The following is a 21,092-nucleotide window of genomic DNA, read 5'->3' as shown; positions in this document are numbered from 1 at the left end:
AAAAATAAATAAATAAATAAATAAATCAATAAATAAATAGCAAGTCAGTATGAGTTTCAGCACAAGACTGCAAACTATCAGCTGACAAACAGCCTGGGGGGTGCACTTCGGCCCAGCTCCTCTGGAGGTTGCGGCAGGAGAAGGCTGCACCCAGGAGCTTGAGAACAGCATGGACAATGCACACAGATGCTGTGTCTCATAAGAAAACACCAGGGCTGGGGCGCAGCTCGGTGCTGGTGCGCACACCTGAGGGCCTCCGTTCGATTCCCCATACTGAACAAGAACCAGAAATACAGAGTGGCTGAAGTGGGAGCTCGGTGACGACCTTGGCCATGAGCACAGGGGCGGGGGCGGACGCTGCTCCTCCACAGGACAGAGGGAAACACCCAGCACTGAGGCGAAGCAGGGTCTGCGAAGGCTGACACGTTCAGGAGGAGGAAGAGGAGGGGGAGGGGGAGGGGGAGGAGGAGGAGAGGCGGCTGCAGAGCCCGCACAGGACGGACCCCTCTGAGACTTTCACCAGATGCTAAGCTGTCATCTTTAGATGCTGAAGTAAAGGACCACCGTAATTCTATAACTAGCTTAAAAGGCCTTCAGAAATGGACTGGAAGCAAACACAGACATTTCTGCACAAGGCAGCAATCCAACTCATCATCTTCACGAAGAATGAAAGCCAACTTTTTGTTGTTTTGCTTCTTTCTGAACAGCGCCTTGGTATTTAGCCGACCTCAGACTCGCAGCAATCCTCCCACCTTGGCCCACCAAGTGCTGAGATGGCAGATGCGTACCACACTTGGCTTAGAATGCAAGTAATGTCAAAGAGAGACCTCCAGTGCAGAAGGAAGGACGACAGGCACAGTAAGTACGTACAGAGAGCACAGAAACACAGGAGGGGCCACTGTAAGCAACAGCAAAACGCGCCTGCAGTCTGTGTTGTGCACCATCAGCACACAGCCCACCACAGCCGGCAGGGAGGCGGTGGTTACAGCCAGGAGCACAAGCCAGAACCCCGGCAGACCTGTAACACAGCCAGGGCACGTGTCGTGGCCCTGCGGGTGACCTGAACACCTAAGTAAAGCAAGCTCCAGCCATGCCGAGTTCACCCGCGAGTGGAACTGAGAACACTCCAACAACTTGCAGGAGCACGTGGCAAGCACAGGACCCCAGCAGAGGCCCCGGGGAAAGTCCTCTGACCACAGAGGGCACCCTCGGAGGCTTGAGGACTGACCAGGCTTCGGGCCACGTTGTGTGTGCAAAGAAGGGAGAGTGAGCTGCTTGGGAAGTAGTGTGGTGCGGGCTGCTAGACACACACTGCAGCTGGGAACAGAGGACAAACCAGGGGCATGCTGGCTCTGGAGCGATGGGGACTAATGCTGGGAGGACTGGGGCGGACGCCGCTCTGAGCTGTCGCCCTGAGAGCAGCCAGGAAAACGCAGGCCGTCACCAGCTACACAGCTAGGTGCAAGTGGGCGGGTGCCACTCCCGGGGCTGCGCTGAGGCCCCCGGCCCAGACAGGACCTGCCGGTGTCCACAGCCACTCCCCAATCTGCACAGCAAGGGAAACAGCAGGTGCTGCCAGTCGGTCAGCAGGAGCACAGCAGCACCACCAGTGACCTCCCTAGCACGCGCACTGCCGGGGACGCCCTGCCCAGGCTTACTTCTGCAGCGCCATTTCCTTCTGCTGATAGAGCTCGTTCAGGATCTCCACCTTCTGCCGCAGCGTCCTGCACTCCTCCTCCAGCCCAGCCTTGGTGGCCTGCAGCACACCACAGTCCTCACCCAGTCTCTTCATCTGGTCTGGGAGGGGAAAGGGCGTGACGAGGCCTGGCAGGGGATGCGGACCCACTCCCTGTGCCTCCGGCGCCGCTCAGCCTGCTCGGCTCACCCCACAGCCACGAGCTCACCTTCCAGGTCACTCTTGGCGGACATCGCGGCCCGCAGCTTCCCCTGTAGAAGTCTGAGATCCTCCTCAAGTACTGAAATCGATGTCTGTGTCTAAAAATATGAGACAGTGAGGGGGCCGTCCCTGTAAGTGAGGCCCCGTCAGGACTCCGGCCCCAGGGAAGGCTGTAAGGGCCCTTACCCGAGAGACATCCAGCATCTGCCTAATCTGATCTTGCATCTCACTCTGGTTACCTACAAAAGAAGCAGCTTCATTTGCTTTTCCTTCTGATCTTTAACTCTATTGTCCTGGCTTCCTGAAAACTAAACTAATGCTCATCAACAATGAAACGAAATACAAATTCACCAATGGAACCGGAACCAATCACACTGACTTTGAAGACAACCACATGCCTTGGTTTAATCAATGAGTCCCCACCACTTCACAGCCCAGCCTTGTGCTCCAAGCAGCCGAAGGCCTGACAGCCATAGGGCAGTGTAGGCCACGAGTAGGGACCCAAGTGTCTTCTTCACAGAGCTAAGAAATAGCTCCTCCCACGCGCAGCGGCCAACACCCAGGCACAAGGCTCCAGTGTCCTCAAGCAGTTCTCCGGGGGCAGAAAAATGGCACTGTCCGTGCGCCTGTTGCTACCCACTCCCGTGACCCTGACACAGCTACACATTATTCAGCTGAGAAGCAGCATCCATGTGGTAAACCAAGACTGCTCAGGAGGCTAAGGCAGGAGGATTCTGTGGGTTTGAGGCCAGCATGGGTTATGACATAGTGAGTTCAAGGCCAGACTGCACTACCCAGACAGACCCTTAAATACTAAGACAAGAAGACAAAAAGGGGGCCATCACCCCAGGATGCGCTTACCTCCCACTTCTCCGTTGGCTAACTCATCTGGCTCATTTCCGCCTGGACTTGGACCCTCAGACCGAGACCTGGACTCTAACTGATTCAACTGCGTGATGCAATTGGACAAAGCCTGAAAGGGCAACAAGAGGCAGCTAGGGGCTTCTCCACCCCAGCAGTGGGTCAGGAACTCGATGCAGGCGTGGCTGGGCCAGGCACACTTACGCCGATGCTGCTGTCCTTATGAGCCAGAGCGGCATCCAGGTCTCTCTGGGACTGCTCAAAGGCTCTGACCTGCTCGCTGAGCTCAGCGTGTGACCTCTTCCACTCTTCAACTTCCTGCTCCAGCTGCAAGCCAGACACACAGATCCATGAGCTGGGGGCCGGCAAGTGGAGGGGGAGGCAGAATTTGCGTCCCTCCTGGTCCTGCCACAAAGGCTGAGGCCTGGTTCCGGAGAGGGGTGTCGCCCCGCTGAGCGCATCCAGCGGGCTGACCCCATGCACGGCACCCTTCTGGAAGCATCTGCTCATTTCACATGCCCTCTGTGCCAGCTCAAGCCACCCCATGGGCTGTCTGTACCACAAGCCCCACCCAGCCGGAGCCTAATGCATTCAAATGAGAGCTTCCAACAGTGAGACACAAGATTTCAGGCCCCGCTGGAGCGTGCTAACTCAGATCCCGATGGTCCAACTTTCCTATGGCCATTGAGGCAGGAAGTGTTCGAAGGACACTTATCAAAGCCTTAGATCTGAGGCTTGAGGCCACTCAAGTAATGACTGGTGTCCGAGAGCCACCATCGATGCAGAGAACCGAAATCCAGGTGTAAGGGAGAACGTGCCCAGGTCCTCAGTAATGGGGAGCACAGCGCAGGGCCTCCCACCTTGGAGCAGGGCCAGTGTGAACATCGCCTCCCCAGCACGGGCACGGCAGCTCTGGGCTGAAGGCGCTTACTGTCGCAGCTCGCATCCCCTCCAACCAGACATTCACCTGCGCTTTCCTCTTCTTCAGCCTCGCATTTTCTTCTTGGACCTGGTGGCACTCGAACTTCACCTGCTCTTCACTCAGCTTGGCTTCATTCAGGGCAACCTGAACCTAAGGCAGAAGGCTCCCGTCACGAGCCGGGAGGAGCCCCGACGGCATGGCCGTGGCTGTGCGCGTCATAGCACAGGTCCTCCACAGAGCTGTCGCGCGCAGGGGTGTGAGGCAGGGAGCCTTACCTCCGAAAACTCTGAGGCATTCATTGAAATAACATCCTTCAGCTTCTCCATAGATTTTTTGTTTTCTAGAATCTGCGTGGGAAGGAAGAACATGCAATACGCATTAGGATTTGGTGGAGAAACATCAGTATGTGTGTTAAAAAGAAGAAATATTTCCGAAACATACCCCCAAATCATCCATTACAGCTTAGGTAAAATCAGAGGGCCCAACTTGGCTTGGGGAAAAAAAATCAAGAACTCAGAGCCGAGGGAAAGAACTGCAGCCAAGCGCTTCAGCGCAGCCACAGCCTTCACGGCGACCACACAGCATGGACGAGGAAATGCTGACGTGACCCAGGTACGACGAGCAGCTTTGTCTGGGGTTAGCAAAACCAGAAAGCCCAAGGCCACTGACACATTCGCACCTGAATTAGCAATGCTACTGTTGGGCTGGGAAGATGGCTCAGTGGAATAAGCGCTTCCCTGGCAAGCGCAAGGGCCTGAGTTCAATCCCCAGTTCCACAGAAAGAAAGAAAGAAAGAAAGAAAGAAAGAAAGAAAGAAAGAAAGAAAGAAAGAAAGAAAGGCTAGAGTTGGGCTGGTAAGATAGCCTCAGCAGCTTAAAGCACCTGCTTAGGCAAGCACACAGGGACCACCCCCAGCGTGGGCTCACCGGGCCAGAAGACAGACAGACTGACTGACTGACTAGTGCACCAGGCGTGTGGTGCACACCTATAACCCCAGCATTCGGGAGGCTGAGGAAGAAGAGCCCAAGGCCAGCCTGCACAGCATAGTGAAATCCTGTCTCAAAAAGACAGAAAGAAACAAAAAAACACAAGGAGCTTGAGGGTGACAAATTGAATGTGCAGAATTTCACAATATTTATGACAATATGGCACCTCCAGGAATAATCCTACTCCTTGCTCTTTAACTTTAGGTTGTGTTGTAACTTCCTCCCAAAGAGTACAGTGTGCACAGGACCGAAAATGGGCAACGGACCAGCTTTGTGCTCCGCACGGGACTGAGCCACCTGTTACGGGCAGGAACTCGGGGAGCCCTCCTCATTAGGCTTACTACTTCTGCAGAATTCTACAATGATTCAAAAGGCAGAGTTTGCTGAAAAAAGCAATTCTGTAAAATAAAACCAATGTACACACACTATTGAGCTGGACCAGTGGTTCAGCTCTCAGTGGTTCCGTGGTTTTGAAAGACAGACAAGCAGTGTGAAAATTATCCAGGTCATACAGCCCCGAAACCAGGTGTGGTGTTGCATGCCTGTAATTTCAGTGCTGAGACAGGATCACTATGAGTCCGAGCTGCGTAGTGAGACCCTGTACCAAATACATAAATTAAAAAAAAAAAAAAAATCACTTCACAGCCTATAGAAATGGCTCACTGGATTAGTGCTGAAAATCCCATATTGGGCACAAGCACACTCAGCTCTGTTATTCCTAATCTTAGTTAACAGCATGGGAACAGCTCAACTAAGTTACAAGATCCTTCAAAGATCCAGTTCCAGTGACACACAGCGGCAGAGCTTACCAAGTCCTGATTTCTCACATTCTGTTCCCTCTCGGATTCTAACATAACACGGAGAGTCTTAGCTGTGTCACTCAGAATTTCATTATTTTCTTCAAGTACTTTGATTTTATCCTACAAGAAAAGATATCAAGCAATACTCATTACACTTGCTTTTGCTTGTAAAATGTAATCCCCAAAAGAGAAGGTTTTACCTTGTACTGCACTGCTTCACTAGAGAGAATCATATTTTGTTTCTTGGTCTCCTGAACGAGCTTCTTTGACTCCTTGATCTGTGTAAAACAGAGCACTCAGAACTAGGGACTGCAGCTGGGGGTACAGCCTCGCAGCGCATGGAGAGCCTGCACGCCAAAGGTCCTAAGGCTGACTCGCGGAACAAAGCAACCAACCAACCAAAAACCGCAGGAGGCTGAGGCACAATTGCTGGGGATCTGGAAACAGCCTGGGCTACGAGTGAGCTCAAGGCCAGCCTGAACTGCACAGCGAGATCCTGTCTCAGAAACACCAAAGAATAAAAAAGTTCTGGAGGGCTCAGCGGAAACAATGAAGCAAGAAAGTACAACTTCAAGATGCCGGAAGCGGGCACGGGGTGCACGGTGCACGCCTGCATCCCAGCACTCAGGAGTCTGAGGCAGGTCAGCCCGGGCTACAAAGGAAGTTCAAGGCCAGCCTGAACTGCACAGTAAAACCCTATCGCAAAAAGACAAAACAAACAAAAAGCCGTAATAACTGAGCTATCCCACAGACAGAAATAAACTGGAAGGAAGAGGGGGCACAAAACAGTAATTATACCTTCTGCTCATAATTTGATAATTTTTGTACAAGTTCTGCATTTTCTTTCGTGGTATTCTTCACCTTTTCGGAAATCTGCTGTTCAGTGACTAAAAAGAGGAAAAAGCCAGAAGATTATTAAGAGAAGTCAATGAAACTGGGCTGCTCAGCGTGTCAGCAGCCAAGACACGCTGTGAGGCACGCTGAGAAACCGAACCCGGCACAAGGGTCCTGCCCTGACAGAGAGCTGCAGCTAACAGCAGCAGGGAGCCCAAACGTTACAATTTGAGCAAAAAACACTAACACTTGTTTCAAGGAGATCAAAATTTTATTTCCAAGGTAGGAAATACAGTGAAATGTTACACAACTTGATAGTTTCCCTTCCTGGAGAATGGAATCACTTCCAATGTACGTCATTTGCAAAGAGAAACGGAAAACACAGGCGAGCTGGTCTACACGGCTGCCTCTCCAGCTCCCGGAGGCGCCAGGCACCGGGCAATGTCCGCCACCCACGCCTGTGCCTCCCAGCAACGCTCAGCCCGACAAGGCCAGCGAGCCCCTCCCCCGCCCCATCTCCTATCTAGCTCGTGCCACCACCGCCCTTGTACACGGAGCAGCAACCTAGCCAGTGACACCTGGACCAGCTGGAAGACAGCCACACCAAAGTCCCCATCTCTCCTCCTAGCCTACCTAGAGCCTCCTACCAAACGCCAACAGGGAGAGAATGCAAGTAATAAGAGAAGCCTGAAAGTTTACCTTGGTATATTCTCTCCTTCACCTACAAGAGAAAGACAATAAAACTTGACATCAAACATTTGATAAATAAAAATATACAGTTGCTAATACAACAGTTAGGGTCATAATCAAATAAAAATTTAATAACTGGTTCAGGACAAATCTATACAATTGAAAAACAGGGAAAGATTAAAAAGAATTTGGCATTGGTAGAGATAAATTATAAACAGCCTCTGACACCAGGAACATTAAGGTGTGTGTCTTGCTTCACAGCTACACAGACGCTTGTCTGGTGGAATCAGGCGAGCACCGACCTTACTGGACGAGCATTTGCCTTTAACAACGAAATGTTACTGATTTCTTTACTCAAAATTACCTACCTGACAGCCCCCAACAGCAGGCACACAGCCTAGAAACAAAGACTGCACGGACGACCGAGGAGGCAAGATTACTGGTGCGGCCTTTGTCCTAAGATATGCCTCTGTCACTCTCTGGAAGACACCTCAGAAACCCTATTTCAAGGGTTTACTGACTCTATTTAGAAATAATTGAACAAATACCATCATTCCATCTCCCCAGACTGCAGACACAGAAAATCTGAGCAGAAGGGAGGACACCAGAAGAACACAGGACTGACAGCTGCCAACTTCAGGAAGGGCACAGAATGAGTTCTCCACAGGGACTGCTAGGGCAATAAAATCTAAACCGTAACTAATTAAATACTGCAGCAGCATATAAACTGCTCTGTAACCCAGACTGTGTTTTCTCCTTCTGAGTGTTAGAACAGCGAGGGAACCCTAGGCCGGCCCACAGGTTGGCCCCGGGGCCACCACACCATTAGCCACAGCAAAGCCCAGCAGCAGGCTGAGGTGGGCACCAACGTCCCTTCCAAGCAAGCGAGCTAGTGGCAGGGCAGTGCGGGGAAATGAACTTGGGCACAGGCAGCATGCGGGGACTGCTTTGGGGGGCGGGGAGGGGAGCACATTCTCACCCCCCGCACTTCCGCTCACTCTTGTAGGCCTTTTCCTTTAGCAAAAAATTTAGTGAGGTCAGAGAAGTCCACAGGACTCTAGACAAAGGACTCTTAAGAGGCACTGCTTTGGCTTTTGGGTGGCTTTTGGTGGTACTGGGGATTGAGCCCAGGGCTTCACAGTGAACTACATTCTCCGCCTTCCCATTATTTGTGAGGGAGGCTCTTGCGAAGTCACCAAGTTGCATGGGATGGGCTCCAACTTGCAATCCTCCTGCGGCAGCCTCCCTCACCTCTGCGGCTGCAGGTATGCGCACACCACTGTGTGACCTAACCCAGGCGTTGTGCGGTGTTACCGTTTTCCTCCACAGCACCTGTGCCTGCATAAGTGTTTCTACAACACAGTTTATCAACGCCTCACAGTGTGTTTCCAATTCACTTTCAGCTGTGAGCGCATTCTTTGCCCCACTGCCTTTGACATACAATACTCCATTCTGTGGATATAAGCAGCACGGAACAGGAAATCCTCTAGTATGGATTATTTAGGTTGTGCCAAGTTTTTACTCTGTTACACACCATTCCTTCAAACAAAATCCTTAGCACATAATTTATTTCTACAGGGCAGATTACTGACATTATATCACATAAAAGGGATTTATACCAAGGAAGAGGAATCCCTCAGTAGCGAGTTCATATCAGATGACACTACCCAAGCCTCTACCCGCAGGTCAAAATCACAGGACAGTATCAAATCAAGTGACATTAGGAACGAAAATCCCTTCAGAAGCAAATGGGTACTACTGAGGTCTCACCTAGCAATGAAGATTCCACCATTCTGGGCCTAGTTATAGTGGAAGACATCAGTAAACTGTGTGGCATGGTTTTAAAAGGGGGAGCTAGGGGCCAGGGAGATGGCTCAGTAGAATAAGCACTCCCCTGGCAAGCACAAGGGTCTGAGCTCAATCCCCGGTTCCGCGGAAAAAAAAAAAAAAAGAATCACCAACTCCAGTAACAGTGGATGTGGTTACCTTGCTCTCTTAGGACTTCACCAACACAAAGATTACACTAAATTACTGCAGAAAATTAGCTTGAATTACAAGCGCTGAGTCCTGAGTTCAATCCCTGGCACCGCAAAAACAAAAGGACAAAAAAAAAAAAAAAAAAAAACCCCACAAAACTGTTAATTTCTATTTAATACCTGAAAAAACAAAGGGTCAATGATTGTAAAATGATCATAAGTCAAATTATAAGTTAATTCACTCACAGCAAGAACGGTTCTCCAGAAGAAAATGGCAAATGAAACAATTCCCAAACAGGCAGTAAGCACCACAGGCTTCCAGGGCAGCCCGTAGAAGTCAGGCCCAGGCTGAACATCCTCAGGCAACGTAGCAACCAGCTGAAGGAAGGAAGGAATAAAGCGAAATTTAACGGAACTGAAAAAGCAACTGCAAACGGTGACCACAGATACCATCAACCAGCAGCCAACTATCCTGAAGGAGAGTCCTGGCAGCCTCACGCTCTTGTTTGGCCCGTGGAGTCTTGAGCCGGTATTTCCAGCTGGCAACAGGCCCCCTCCACATCACGCTGTCCAACACATGGCTAGAATCTCTCCGCATCATGCTCAGGTAAGTTGGGTTTTATTACTTAAAACAACAAAACAAAACCCCACAGCACAAAGAGGGAATTCAAGTACAGGTAGCAGCAACAGACTTGTATGGCTGCAAAGCCGCTGTGACAGGAACACAAACCACGCACTACTCCTCCAGGACGCTGTCCAGTTCCCTCCCTCCTACGGACGGGGCAAGCGAGGCCGAGCGCAGGTGGCCAGCGCAGGTGGCCAGCGCAGGTGGCCAGCGCAGGTGGCCAGCGCAGCGCGCACAGCGACTCCCGGGCGCTGCCGCCGCTCAGGGCAGCCCCGACCCCGCGTCGTCCACGCCGCGCACCGGCCCGGCCAGCTCCCGCAGGCGGGACCCCGCGCCCCTCGCCCGATCACCCCATCAGCCCGGCGCCCCGGCAGTCACCTCCAGGAGCCGGGCCACGAGGGCCGCGTACAGCACCGACAGGGGCCCCAGAAGCTCGGGGTCGCCCGGGGACACGGTGACCGCGGGCACAGTGGCCGGCACAGCGTCCATGGCGCAGGACAGCCCCTGCGGACCCGGCCGACAGGCAGCCAGGCCCCGCTTCGGCGAGGCGTCCTTCCTGGAGGCGGCAGGGGGCGGGACTGCACAGCTGCACCTTCCGCTCCGCTCGGCGCGCCGAGCCGTAAACACACGTCACGGACGGTCTCCACGGAGAGGCCGCCGCGCGCCTGCGCGGAGGGGGCGTGGCTAGCCCTTGGCGCGGCGGGGGCGTGGCACTAACGACCAATGAGAGAGCGCGGGGTGGAGTCCCCCGGCCACGCAACGACGCCCCGCAGGCAGCCCCGCTAGAGCGCAGCCGGCGCCGCCCGTGCGCGAGCGGCTACGTGGCTTCGGGACTGGCCGGCACCTTCACCCCGGCGGGGCGGGGCTACTTGTACAGGTTTGGGGCGCAGCGCTCCCTGCGGACGGTCGGGCAGTGGGGCGCGGCGGGCGGCAGCGGAAGGGCGAGGGGCTCCCGCGTTAGTCACCGCCTGAGCTCGAAAGGAACAGACCCCTGGGCGTAGCTTATGTCTCAAAAATCAGGCGGCAAAAGGGAAAAGACTAAATCTGATTACTTAAAAATAGCACGAAAGGAAAGAAAACATGGAAACAAATTTTGTAATGGGGAAGGGAGGAGGGGTTGAAAAGGGAGGGTAGTGGAAAAGGGAAAAATCCAAGACCAAGTTATACCGTGTATGAGTACAGATTCTCTATGATGAATGTGATCGTCATGTATATCTGAAATGTACCCAAAAACACTAAGTGAAAAAAATAACAAAAAACAAAAAAATTCGTCCAGCCCTACCTACAAACACAAAACACAGATGGAGAGCAAGCTCCTAAGTCTCAGGAGGAGCCGCACAAGTAGCAGTGCCGCCGGGGGCGTGCGCTGCTTGGCTGCTAGCTACGCAAACTGGCCCTGGGAGTGGGGCTCCAGGCCCCGAAGAGCGCGCACCTCCGAGCAGATGCTGGGAAGGCCGAGGCGCTCTCCTTCCCTGCAGGGTGGGGGACGCAGCCAGCACCTGAAACCGCCTAGGATTTCCCTGTGGACTGAGTCCACGTTCTCTGGAGGAGCAAGTGTCCTACCACTGAACCACACCCCCAGCAATCCCACTTCTAACAGTATACCTCAAAGACAGGATAGGAAAACAAATGTTGGCGAGATACATTCAGAAAACTTTCTAATTCCACAATTCTTTGAATCAACAAGACTGGAGACAAAATGTCCACCAATAAAACAGCTGTTGAATAGATTAAGTATACTATGAAAATAAATATATATACTTACATATATATATATATATATATATATTACACATATTTGCTATTCCTGGTGGCTTTTATTTAGATCTCACCAGACTCCATATAGACTCATGTTGTCTGAAAATAAAGATTTAATTTTACTTCTTCCCAATCTGGGTGCATTTCTTTTTTTCTTGCCGCAGTACACTGGCCACTGCCTCAATGCACCCCAGGACTGTGAACAACTGAGACTAGAGTAGATACCCTTGTTTGATTTCAGGTCTCCGGGAAAAGTACCCAATCACTCACCACTAAGCATGAGGTTAGCTGTAAGCTGTCATGGAGGCCCGTTTAGCTCTCTCCTATTCTTGGTTTGTTGACAATTTTGTTTGGGGGTAGTGGGGACTGAGCCCAGGGCCTCACACATGCTAGGCAAGCCCTCCAGCACTGGGCTGGATCCCTAGTCTTTCTTTTTTTTTTAAATTTTGAAACAGCACCTAGGCTGGCCTTGAATTCATAATCCTCCTGCTTCAGCCTCCCCAGCTTCTTGAGTAGCTAAGATTACTGGCATGTATCACCATGCCTGGCAAAAATGTGGGTTTTTTAAAAGAATAAATGTTGGGATTTTTAAATGCTTTTTTTGGGGTGTCTGTTCAACACATGATTATGTCTTTAAAGTTTACCAACATGGTGTTACACTGATTGATTAATATACTTATTTGGTTATGTGTCTCCTTCTGATATATGATTGGATTTAGCTTGTTGAAGTTTCACAGAAAACTTTTGTAACTATAAGACCTTTTGAGAGGTGTATGGTTTTCCTGCTACGCCTTTGTCTTGTCTTGATGTCACAGCAAAACTGGACCCATTTGACTTGAGAAGTGATTTCTCAATTTTCCACACGGGTTTGTACAGAAATAGTTTTCTTTCTTACAGGCTTGGTAGACATCACCAGTGAAATTGCTGCAGCCTGGAGTTTTTGCTGCAGAAAGATTTTTGACTGTACCTTCACATCCTTAACCAGTCACAGTGACTATTTCTTTTGGAGTGAACTCTGCTGCAGTGGACTCAGATGGCACCTTTCCACTCGTTCACGTGGCTGCCTTCATGGACCCAGGTAGCTCTGGCAGTCCACGGAGTCGGAGCGCTGTCCCTCTCTGACTGCTGAGTTGGTAATCTGTGGCTCTTTCTTCCTGGCCACTACTGCAAGAAGTTCATCCACTTTATTAACTTCAAGAACCAGTTTGAGGGGCCAGCAAAATAGCTCAGTGGACTAAGCACCTCTTAAGCAAGCGCAGGGACCAGGTTCAATCCCTGGCACCACATGCTGCGCTGGTCCTGCCCGGGCCACAGAGACCAGGCGTGGTGGTGCAAGCCTGTAATCCCAGCACTGGGAAGGCTGAAAACAGAAAGATCACTACGAGTCTGAGCTGTGTAGTGAGACTGTACCGAATACGTTAAAAAAAAAAAAAAAAGAACCAGCTTGAGTGTTGCTATTTTCTCTACCCACTGATATATGCTGTTACCTTTATTATTCCTCAGCCTTCTCAGAGATGTAGTTTTCCTGCCCTTCGCAGTCCCTTAGTTTCCTTTTTCCTAGCAGAGGCGGTGCCCCCATTTCCTGTTCCCTACCGGCCTGATGGAGGCTGTGACTTTGGGTGGTTTGTCACCTCCGGACACTCAGGACAGTTTTCTCCCCAGGGAGAGCTGTCTCAGCACGACCTGTGATCCCAGTCACTGGACCCTGGAATCTCTGCCCGTGCCGGCCTGCAGCTCTCGCGACAGTCCGCTGAGGTCGCTGGGGTGGCTGGCGTTTGCACCTGATGTTCTAGAGTTTTCTGGAGCTACTTACTCTCATTTCATGCTTGATATCCAATGTCTTGAAGAAAAAAAATCTTTTATTCTGTCTGCTTTTTCATTTCGTTTTGTTTTTGGTGATGATGGTAAAGCCGTTGGCTGCCGGCCGGGGCCTGGTGCTTGGCGCAGGCACACCAGCACGCAGCCATGCCCCAGCCTCCTCCGCTTTTGTTTTGATGTAGGACGGTGAAAAAGTTAGCTGCAAAGGTCACAGAGGAGGAGGAGCCGAAGAGCGGGCAGGAGAATGAAGGAAAAAGCATCGAGTTGTATCACTTACAGGTACAAATTCTCTATGATGAATGTGATCATTGTAGATACTTAAAATATGCCAAAAAAAAAAATCATTAAAGAAAAGTTACAAAGAAGGGCACCGTCACTCTGGATGGAACCAAGGCAGAAGCTAGAGCTCTCAATAGACGCTATTTTGCAGTTTAGGTCACATAGGTATGTCGAGCAATCAGAGGATTAAGAATCTTAGGAAGCAGTGCCTACATATTGAAAGGAAAATGGAAACAGCCTAGCCGTATTTCAAGGTGGTGGCAAAACCGCAAACACAAACGGTCTCCAGTACTCCAGTATGCCTTATGGGATACAACTGAAAGACAAGAGAACCCAGAAAACCCTTAAAGCCTTCAAGAGCATGCCACTGGTGGTGGCAGAGTTCACGTCCTATCTCTAACGCTGCTGGATGACTACATCACAAAATAAGGTCCATATGGTCAGCGCGTCCCTTGATAGGAAGTGCACCTGGGACGACTGCGGCCCTGGCGCACAGAGCTTAACGGGGCCACCGCTCCCTGGCCACGCACTGGCCCACTGTGGCATCGCTGCCTGCCTCAGTGACCATGGAAGCACAGTGCACAGCGGTATGTCCACACTCAGGCAACGATGCAGCCAATTTTTATTTATTTATTTATATTTTGTACCACGATTGAACTCAGGCTCTTGTACTTGCCAGGCAGGCACTTAAGCCACTGAGCTATCTCCCCAGCCTGATGCAGTCAAAATTCAAAGCAATGGTTTCTCAGCTTCCTCGGGGACATCACCATTGTGGATATGTCCAAAGTGTCACCGAGAGGTGTGAACTATGGTGGAGAACCACCTGGGTGACTGTCTGAAAAAGGAGCAATTGTCTCCATTTAGGCCGAGCCTGACCCAGTTTCCATGTATTGATACGTACAGAACTTTTCTTGGGATTCTTAATATAAACTTCCTGTGACAGGGACCAGGAAGGCTCTTTGGGGCTGGGGAGGTAGCTCAGTAGAATAAGTACTTCCCTGGCAAGCGCAAGGGTCTGAGTTCAATCCCCGGTTCTGCAAAAAAAAAAAAAAAAAAAAAAAAAAGGAAGTGCTCTCTCTGTCAGGAGCCACTGACGCTAGAAACTCATCGTGCATGGGAGGGCAGGGTGAGGCCTCATGGGCTAAAGCAGCCGAGCTACCTCAGTCTTTTTAGTACAGGGTCTACAGGGTCTCATTACACAGATTGGACTCATAGTGATCCTCCTGTTTTCCGCTTCCCAGACACTGGGACTATAGTCACACGCCACCATGCCCAGTCTCAACCCACGATCCAAGCACACCGTGGGCTAGGACCGGCATGGTGGCATGCTGGGGAGTGAACCCCCGGCCCCTGCATCTGACGCTACCGCAGTCTTGAGAAAGACATCCTGCCTGGACATTGTGGGCTATTAGTCACTAGGCAACCTTGTGTCTTGTAATTTTGCAAAGGTATAAATAAACACCCCTAAAAAACATTTTAAAAAATCCCTGCTGTTGTCTGGGGTCCTGTGCCCATCAGGCATAGTCCACTACCTGATCTCAGCTATTATCTCTCTTTATTTTCTAAATCCTCTCACCACTTCCTCCTGGGGTTGGTCAAAAGACCAAGTCCTTACATTCTATATTAACTAGTTACAGTGATATCACTGGATGCTGGTGTCGACAAGGGGTTAAGGCTGTGTCCACAGGTGGAGCTTTTTTGGAGCGGTTAGGACTACAGCGTGTGGCACTGTGACTGACTCATGGCAGAGCACCAGGCTCAAGAGCACCAGGACAAGGCTTTGAGTGCTGCCCGCCCTAAGTAACCAGGACGAGATCGAGAAAGATCTGTGTCTGGCCCTCGTCACTTTGCTGCCTTCTACCTGCCGGGCGCTGTTTCTCCTCTGTGATGCCAGGCTGCTCAAAATCAGCCTTCGATCTCAGAACTCAGGACGTGGGCTCAGTACTCACTTCTTCCTGTCCAGGCGGCACACGCCTGTTAGCATCTGGGAGGCTGAGGCAGGAGGACTGCTGAGTTTGAGGGCATCCTGGACTACCTGAGTGAGTTCAAGGTCAGCCTGAACTACTACTATCTCCAATCAGTGAATCAACCAATCCCACTTCCCACTGAAAAGAGCCAGGACTCCTTTGAGAAATACTTCCTCCAAGATCTGGGCTGGACATACACAGTACAACAGAGAAACTGAAGAATGTCAGACAGCACTGCCAGGCGCGATTGCAAACACCAGTGACCTTAGCGCTTGGAGGCTGAGGCAGGATGGTCGTTTTGAGTTTGGAGCCAGCCTAAGCTACAAAGTGAGCTCAAAGTAGACTGAAGTACACAGCAAGATCCTAAAAGAAAAGCAGGCAGGAGGAGAAATCGAGCATTTGAAGAGTAACTGCCTCTTTCTTTTCTTCAGTGCTAGCGATGGAGCCAGGACCTTGCGCACGCTGGGCATGTGATCTCCCCGCAGCCGCTTGCCCAGGCCTCGGCTGTTACTAAGGACCCGACTGAAACATACTGTTTCTAAATTGACAACATTGAAATGGTTCTTAGATAAGAGAAAAAAACTTTAAAAGCCTCTTTGGGCATTGCTGGAAAAGGCAGGAAGACAACTCATTATTTTAAAAACTGCTTAAATGAAGAATCACATACCTACCCCGCCACACTATACAAGCCACATCCTGATGTTCAGGAAAGCTGACCCTCAGGTGACCCGTCACCAGTGCACTACCTGTGCGCTATCGGCAGGCTTTGTCAATGCCACCAGTGACCGATGATACCAGAAACAAGAGGGACACACGGCATCAAGTGTCTAAACACCTCCTGGTGGGTGTACACAGCATTCCCTACTGAGCCAAAGCGAGCTACATCTGCTGCAGCTCTGACCACCGAAGGCTGGAGGACCGCAAAGAACCAGACACGAGCTGGGCTACGGCTCGGCGGCTGAGCACTTGCCCAGACTCTGTGAGGCCCCTGGGTTCTTCCCCAGCACGAAAGACAAGAAGGGAGGGAGAAGAAGAGCAAGGAAGAAGGGAGGGGGGAATTCAAGCAAGAGAAAAGCAAGAAGTTGAAAAAGGGAAAAACATTAAGTTATACAGGGGAGCTGTCACTAACAAAATTTGGACCACACTGCCACACTGCCCTAGTAGCCATACACAGTCACTGAAGACACAACAATAACAGGTGGAACCCACAGGCACAGTAATGCAAAGGGACAGAAGGGGACAGAATACACAGCAGGATGTCCTGCTAGAGCACAGCAGCCAGTTCACAGCAGTGTCCCCGGGCAGCGGCCAACCAGAGGCCACCTCCTCGCCAGCTGACCACGAGTCCAGCAATCTTACCAAGCCCTCAGCGGTACCTGTGTGGGGCAAGACACCGTGAGTGAAGCCAGCCACGGGAACAGAGCACCTGCCCTTTGGCTGCTTCCCAACTGGGGGGTGACCATATTCCAGCCAGCCGAGGGGACACAGGCAAGGCACGGCCCACAGGAGCCTGTAGAGGTACACCTTGTCACTAACCATCAGAAAATAGCAGTTCCCAAAGGGAGGTACTTGTGCACCAAACGTCTAGGGTGGTAGCACCCCGTGCTGGTGAGAGGTGGCTGGCAGAGGCCTGCGGCTGCTGGTCACCTCCACAGGTGGCCCACTGTCTTTCTCTTCAGTGGGAGCCCTGTCATGGGGTCACACAGCTGACAGGCCGGGAGACTAGCCAATCACTGAAAAGCAGCTCCCTGGTGGTTGCCTGGAGCCAGCTGGGGGCTGGTATGGGAAAGCTCCGGCTGGAAGCTGTGAATGAAGGCATGCTCTCCGCCTGGTCGCTGTGGGTCCCACCCGGCCGCGCACATCTGCCAACGTCACAGCTGTGCTACTAAGGGCATGTCACCTACACGTGACAGCTGCCGACTCTTGACATGCACTCCCACAACGTCCACACCTCAACCAGAGCCTGATCTGAACATGTTTAAAAGCAGGGGAGGGGATTTCAGATGTGCCACATATTGGATGGTAAGGGTGTTAAGCTCAGTGCCAGTCCCCTGGGCTCACCGTGCTACTTGCTCTGCTTTTCTGAAGGCTTTTCTTTCTTTTTTTTTAGACATTTATTTATTTATTTATTTATTGTGTGTGTGTGTGTGTGTGTGTGTGTGTGCATGTGGCCAGCTCAGCCCACCAGGGGGCGGGGCTGGCTGGCATGTGGTGCTGGGGATTGAACCGCAGTCCCTGTGCTTTGCTGAGCTTGTTCCAAGTAGGTGCTTTAGACCACTGAGCCATCTCGCCAGCCCTTCTGAAGGTTTTTCAAGAATTAAACTTATTTTTAACTAGTACATGAAAACGTAACAACTGTACATATTGTAGGGGTAGGCAACTTGCTGTTTCACTACAGGTACACATTGCTTACTGTTTAAATCAGATTAAATATCTGTCTTTATCATTTCTGAATAGTAAAACTTGGAAAATTCTTGTATTTTGGAATTTACACTACATTATTGTTGTCTACAGTCCTACTTATTCTCCTTGCTTGTGCTTATTTGAAGCTTTCTATGATAAAATACTGAAAAAACTTGCTTCAAAATTAAGGCACAGTTTCAAATATTTAAAGGACTACTCCGTAGAGGAGGTACCAGGCCCTCCCAGAGCCTGTGCGGAGGGCAGTTTGGGTCAGCGCAGCGGGAATCAGGGGTGGGGTGGGCTGCTGGTGGGCACCCGGGAGACGGGTCACCTCGCCCAGGTCTCCTCTAACCTCGTGGTTTCCGCCTGGCAGCCAGGGCTCTGCAGCGCGGCCTCACGCCTGGGAATTGCGCTCTGCACCCCAGAAGCCTCATTCCTGGCGGAAGGTCCAGGGCGGCACCAGTCCGACAACACCCTCCAGTTGGCACCTTGTGATGTCGCACCCCTTCCTCCCTCCCCAGCACCCCTAAACCCTGCGCTGCATCTGCACCACAACCGTCGCACCTAGCCTGGAAGTGTTCGCCGGAGGTCCAGAAATGGGAACGAGGAGGGGGGTGAAACACAGACACCACCAGCGGCGCGTCCATCAGTCGCGGGTTCAGCCTGTCTGTCTGCCTGCCAGGGCCTCGGAACAGCCCATGTCCGCCGCCCGGGAGGGGCCCAGGGCCCACCCACCGCGGCAGCGTGGCAGCGCCCGCACCCCACCCCTGACCCCCAGGTGCCAGCTCCTCCCTGCCCCGGCCACCCCAGCACCGGGGCCCTCCTTCCCCTGCCCGCATGGCAGCAGCAGGAAGCTGGCCCTCGGCTGCACCGGGTCTCGGCCTGCTCTGCCCCCGGCCCCGGGGCCACAACCACAGCTATGGCAGCCACTGCACAAGGCCCACTGCAGGGCCCGCGCTCGGCTCCGTGACCACTGTGAAGAGCCCAGGGCTGCTTTCACGAGCCCAGCTCAGGCTGCTCTCAGCTGCACTTACCGTCCTGCTGAGCTGCGGCAGGACCGAGCGCAGTGCCAGCACCAAGCTTCCCAGGGGGCTCAGCTCCTCCAGGCTGCGCTCCGCGCGGTCCTCTGTGCCCCCAGGCTCGGCTCCAGCACCTTCTGGCCTAACCACCCCTAAAACGCAGAAGCAAGCCGATTTTAGGTAATGAGAAGAGCTGTGTCTGTTAAGTTCAAACATCCACTGAGTGCCCAGTGTCAGTCACTGTTCTGGAAAGTGCTGTTTCCCTGCCCGGCATCATGGCCCAGGAGGCTGAGGCAGGACTGCGATGAGATCAAGGCCAGCCTGGGATGCATAACTGAGTTCAAGACCAGCCTGACTGTATAGGAAGACCTCGTCTTAAAAGGAAAGAAAAGAGTTCTTAAAACAAAACAAAATGGTTTCCCTGAAGACAGTTACAGGGAAAAGAGTTCCAGACTGTCAGTCGGAGCTGCCTGGCCGACCCCCACTCCCAGGGCCTCATCTCCAAAGCACTGGGTCTTTGGCAACTCACACAGGCCACCTGGCCAAGAATAATTGATCGCGGCCTCTCCTAGCTGTGCTGCACCCTCCCAACTCTATTCTCGGGAGCCTCGGCTTTCCCTCTGGCGCCTCTGAAGTCCTCTCCCTCAGTCTCCGGCCTTCTGCAGCTCAGTCCCTGAAGGTGTTGTGTTGCCACTCCTGCTGGTGGTGATCAGCAAGCTTTACCTGGGGCTCCGTCCTCCCACGGACCAGGGCTCTGAGCTGCTTCAGAGGCACCTGCATTCCCGCTCCCGAGTTGGCTCCAGGGGCCAAGCTCTTCGGGGAGCTGCGAGCTGGGATCATCCTCCGTCTCCTGTGGGAAGGGATCATCTGGGGGCAGCGCTGTCACTGTGGGAGAAGAGCTGCTCAGGGCCAGCCCATGCCACACCCTAGGACCCTTCCCACACCCCTCCCTGCCTGTCATGCAAAGCATGCCTGGCGGAAGGAGTTCTGGCCCTCCCTGGCCCACAGAACACCCGTGAGCCAGCTGCACTCCCAAGCCTCCAGGCGCCTTTGCCCCTGCGTGTTTCCTGGGCAGCCACGTGGGCTGCAGCCTAGACCCCACGGACCTGACAGGCGCAGACGCACAGAGGTGCGGAGGGGGTCCTGGGCGGGGCAGAAACACACACACTCCATCCCACCTGGGAGGGACATAGGCTCTTGGGCACAGCCCCGGCCTTGAGGAGCAGCCCTAGAGGAAGGCAGCTCCGAGCAGCACGCTAAAGAGAAGGGAGCAAACCTCCAGTGCTCCTCAGCCAGTGTGACCCTCTAGAAAGAGATTTCTTTCCAACCTTCTATTTCATTTGGGTTTTGCACTCTTATCCAAAATATACCCACACTCTTTTTCTTTTTTTTTTTTTTTTTTTTGAGACAGGGTCTCGCTATGTAGCCCAGGCTGGCCTCAAATTCACAGTGCTCCTGCCTCAGCCTCCTGCATGCTGGAGCTACAGGTGTGCAACACTATACCCAGCCAAAATATATCCACTTTGATGAAGGGCAAAAATGTTTTCTCTCCCTAGTTGTCAGGAAAATTTAGCTCACTGAGAACACAGATTTTCGTGTGGCTGCCTGTCTTCCTTTCGTCCACCACATGCCTTGGACTCACACACCTGAGATGGAAAAGCAGTGGTGGCAGAACAGAACCGGGACTGGGGACATGGATCTACATCCTGGCTGGGGGCAATGCTGGCCATCTGGCTTCCAGGTGCTGGGCAGCAAGCACTGACAGGAGGCCACATCCTAGGTCTGCCTGTGCAGATTCTTGTTTGCTTCTGGTGCTGGGGCTGGAACTCAGTGCTGGCAGGCTACCCACCTTTGACATAGGCAAAGGGAGGAGCCCCAGGGTTCAGTGGGGGGTCACTGGAACAAGCAACCACCCCCCAGAGGCAGGAAAGATCATGACACTACAGAAGGGGGGGGTGGGACACTGGCCAAGGTACGACGGGAAAGCCATGCTGGTCCCTGCTGGTTAGAGAAGTTATCTTAAGATTAAGAAGTTGTGGGCTGCCTAGATAGCTCAGCAGACTAAGCATCTGCTTAGGCAAGAGCAGGGACTGGGGTTCGATCCCTGGCACCACATGATGCATTGGTCCCACCCCCAGGCATGCTGAGCCACCAAGTCTGGGTGTGGAGGCACACCCCTGTAATCCTAGTGCTGGGGAGGCTGAAAACAGGTGGATCACTACAAGTCTGAGCTGCATAGTGAGATCCTGTACAAAAA

The 21,092-nt window shown here is 52.3% G+C and overlaps 1 protein-coding gene across 1 annotated transcript in view; it reads right to left on the bottom strand.

The window, feature by feature from the left end:
* Mia3 (MIA family member 3, ER export factor) overlaps window positions 1-21,092 on the bottom strand; it is a 38,662-nt gene that overhangs the window by 6,070 nt on the left and 11,500 nt on the right. Inside the window, exons 5-19 of the mRNA XM_023710196.1 lie at window positions 19,559-19,720; window positions 18,851-18,987; window positions 9,970-10,209; window positions 9,213-9,344; window positions 7,000-7,021; window positions 6,265-6,353; window positions 5,667-5,744; window positions 5,476-5,586; window positions 3,956-4,027; window positions 3,726-3,830; window positions 2,963-3,085; window positions 2,759-2,870; window positions 2,084-2,136; window positions 1,905-1,995; window positions 1,659-1,797 (exon numbers count right to left, since the gene is read on the bottom strand). Of these exons, the coding sequence (XP_023565964.1) occupies window positions 1,659-1,797; window positions 1,905-1,995; window positions 2,084-2,136; window positions 2,759-2,870; window positions 2,963-3,085; window positions 3,726-3,830; window positions 3,956-4,027; window positions 5,476-5,586; window positions 5,667-5,744; window positions 6,265-6,353; window positions 7,000-7,021; window positions 9,213-9,344; window positions 9,970-10,209; window positions 18,851-18,987; window positions 19,559-19,720 (1,666 nt within the window). The remainder of the gene's footprint in view (window positions 1-1,658; window positions 1,798-1,904; window positions 1,996-2,083; window positions 2,137-2,758; window positions 2,871-2,962; window positions 3,086-3,725; window positions 3,831-3,955; window positions 4,028-5,475; window positions 5,587-5,666; window positions 5,745-6,264; window positions 6,354-6,999; window positions 7,022-9,212; window positions 9,345-9,969; window positions 10,210-18,850; window positions 18,988-19,558; window positions 19,721-21,092) is intronic.

Source organism: Octodon degus, unplaced genomic scaffold, assembly GCF_000260255.1.
Source record: "Octodon degus isolate 3935 unplaced genomic scaffold, OctDeg1.0 scaffold00017, whole genome shotgun sequence".
Classification (NCBI taxonomy): domain Eukaryota; kingdom Metazoa; phylum Chordata; class Mammalia; order Rodentia; family Octodontidae; genus Octodon; species Octodon degus.
This window is presented reverse-complemented; position numbering and strand designations above follow the sequence as displayed.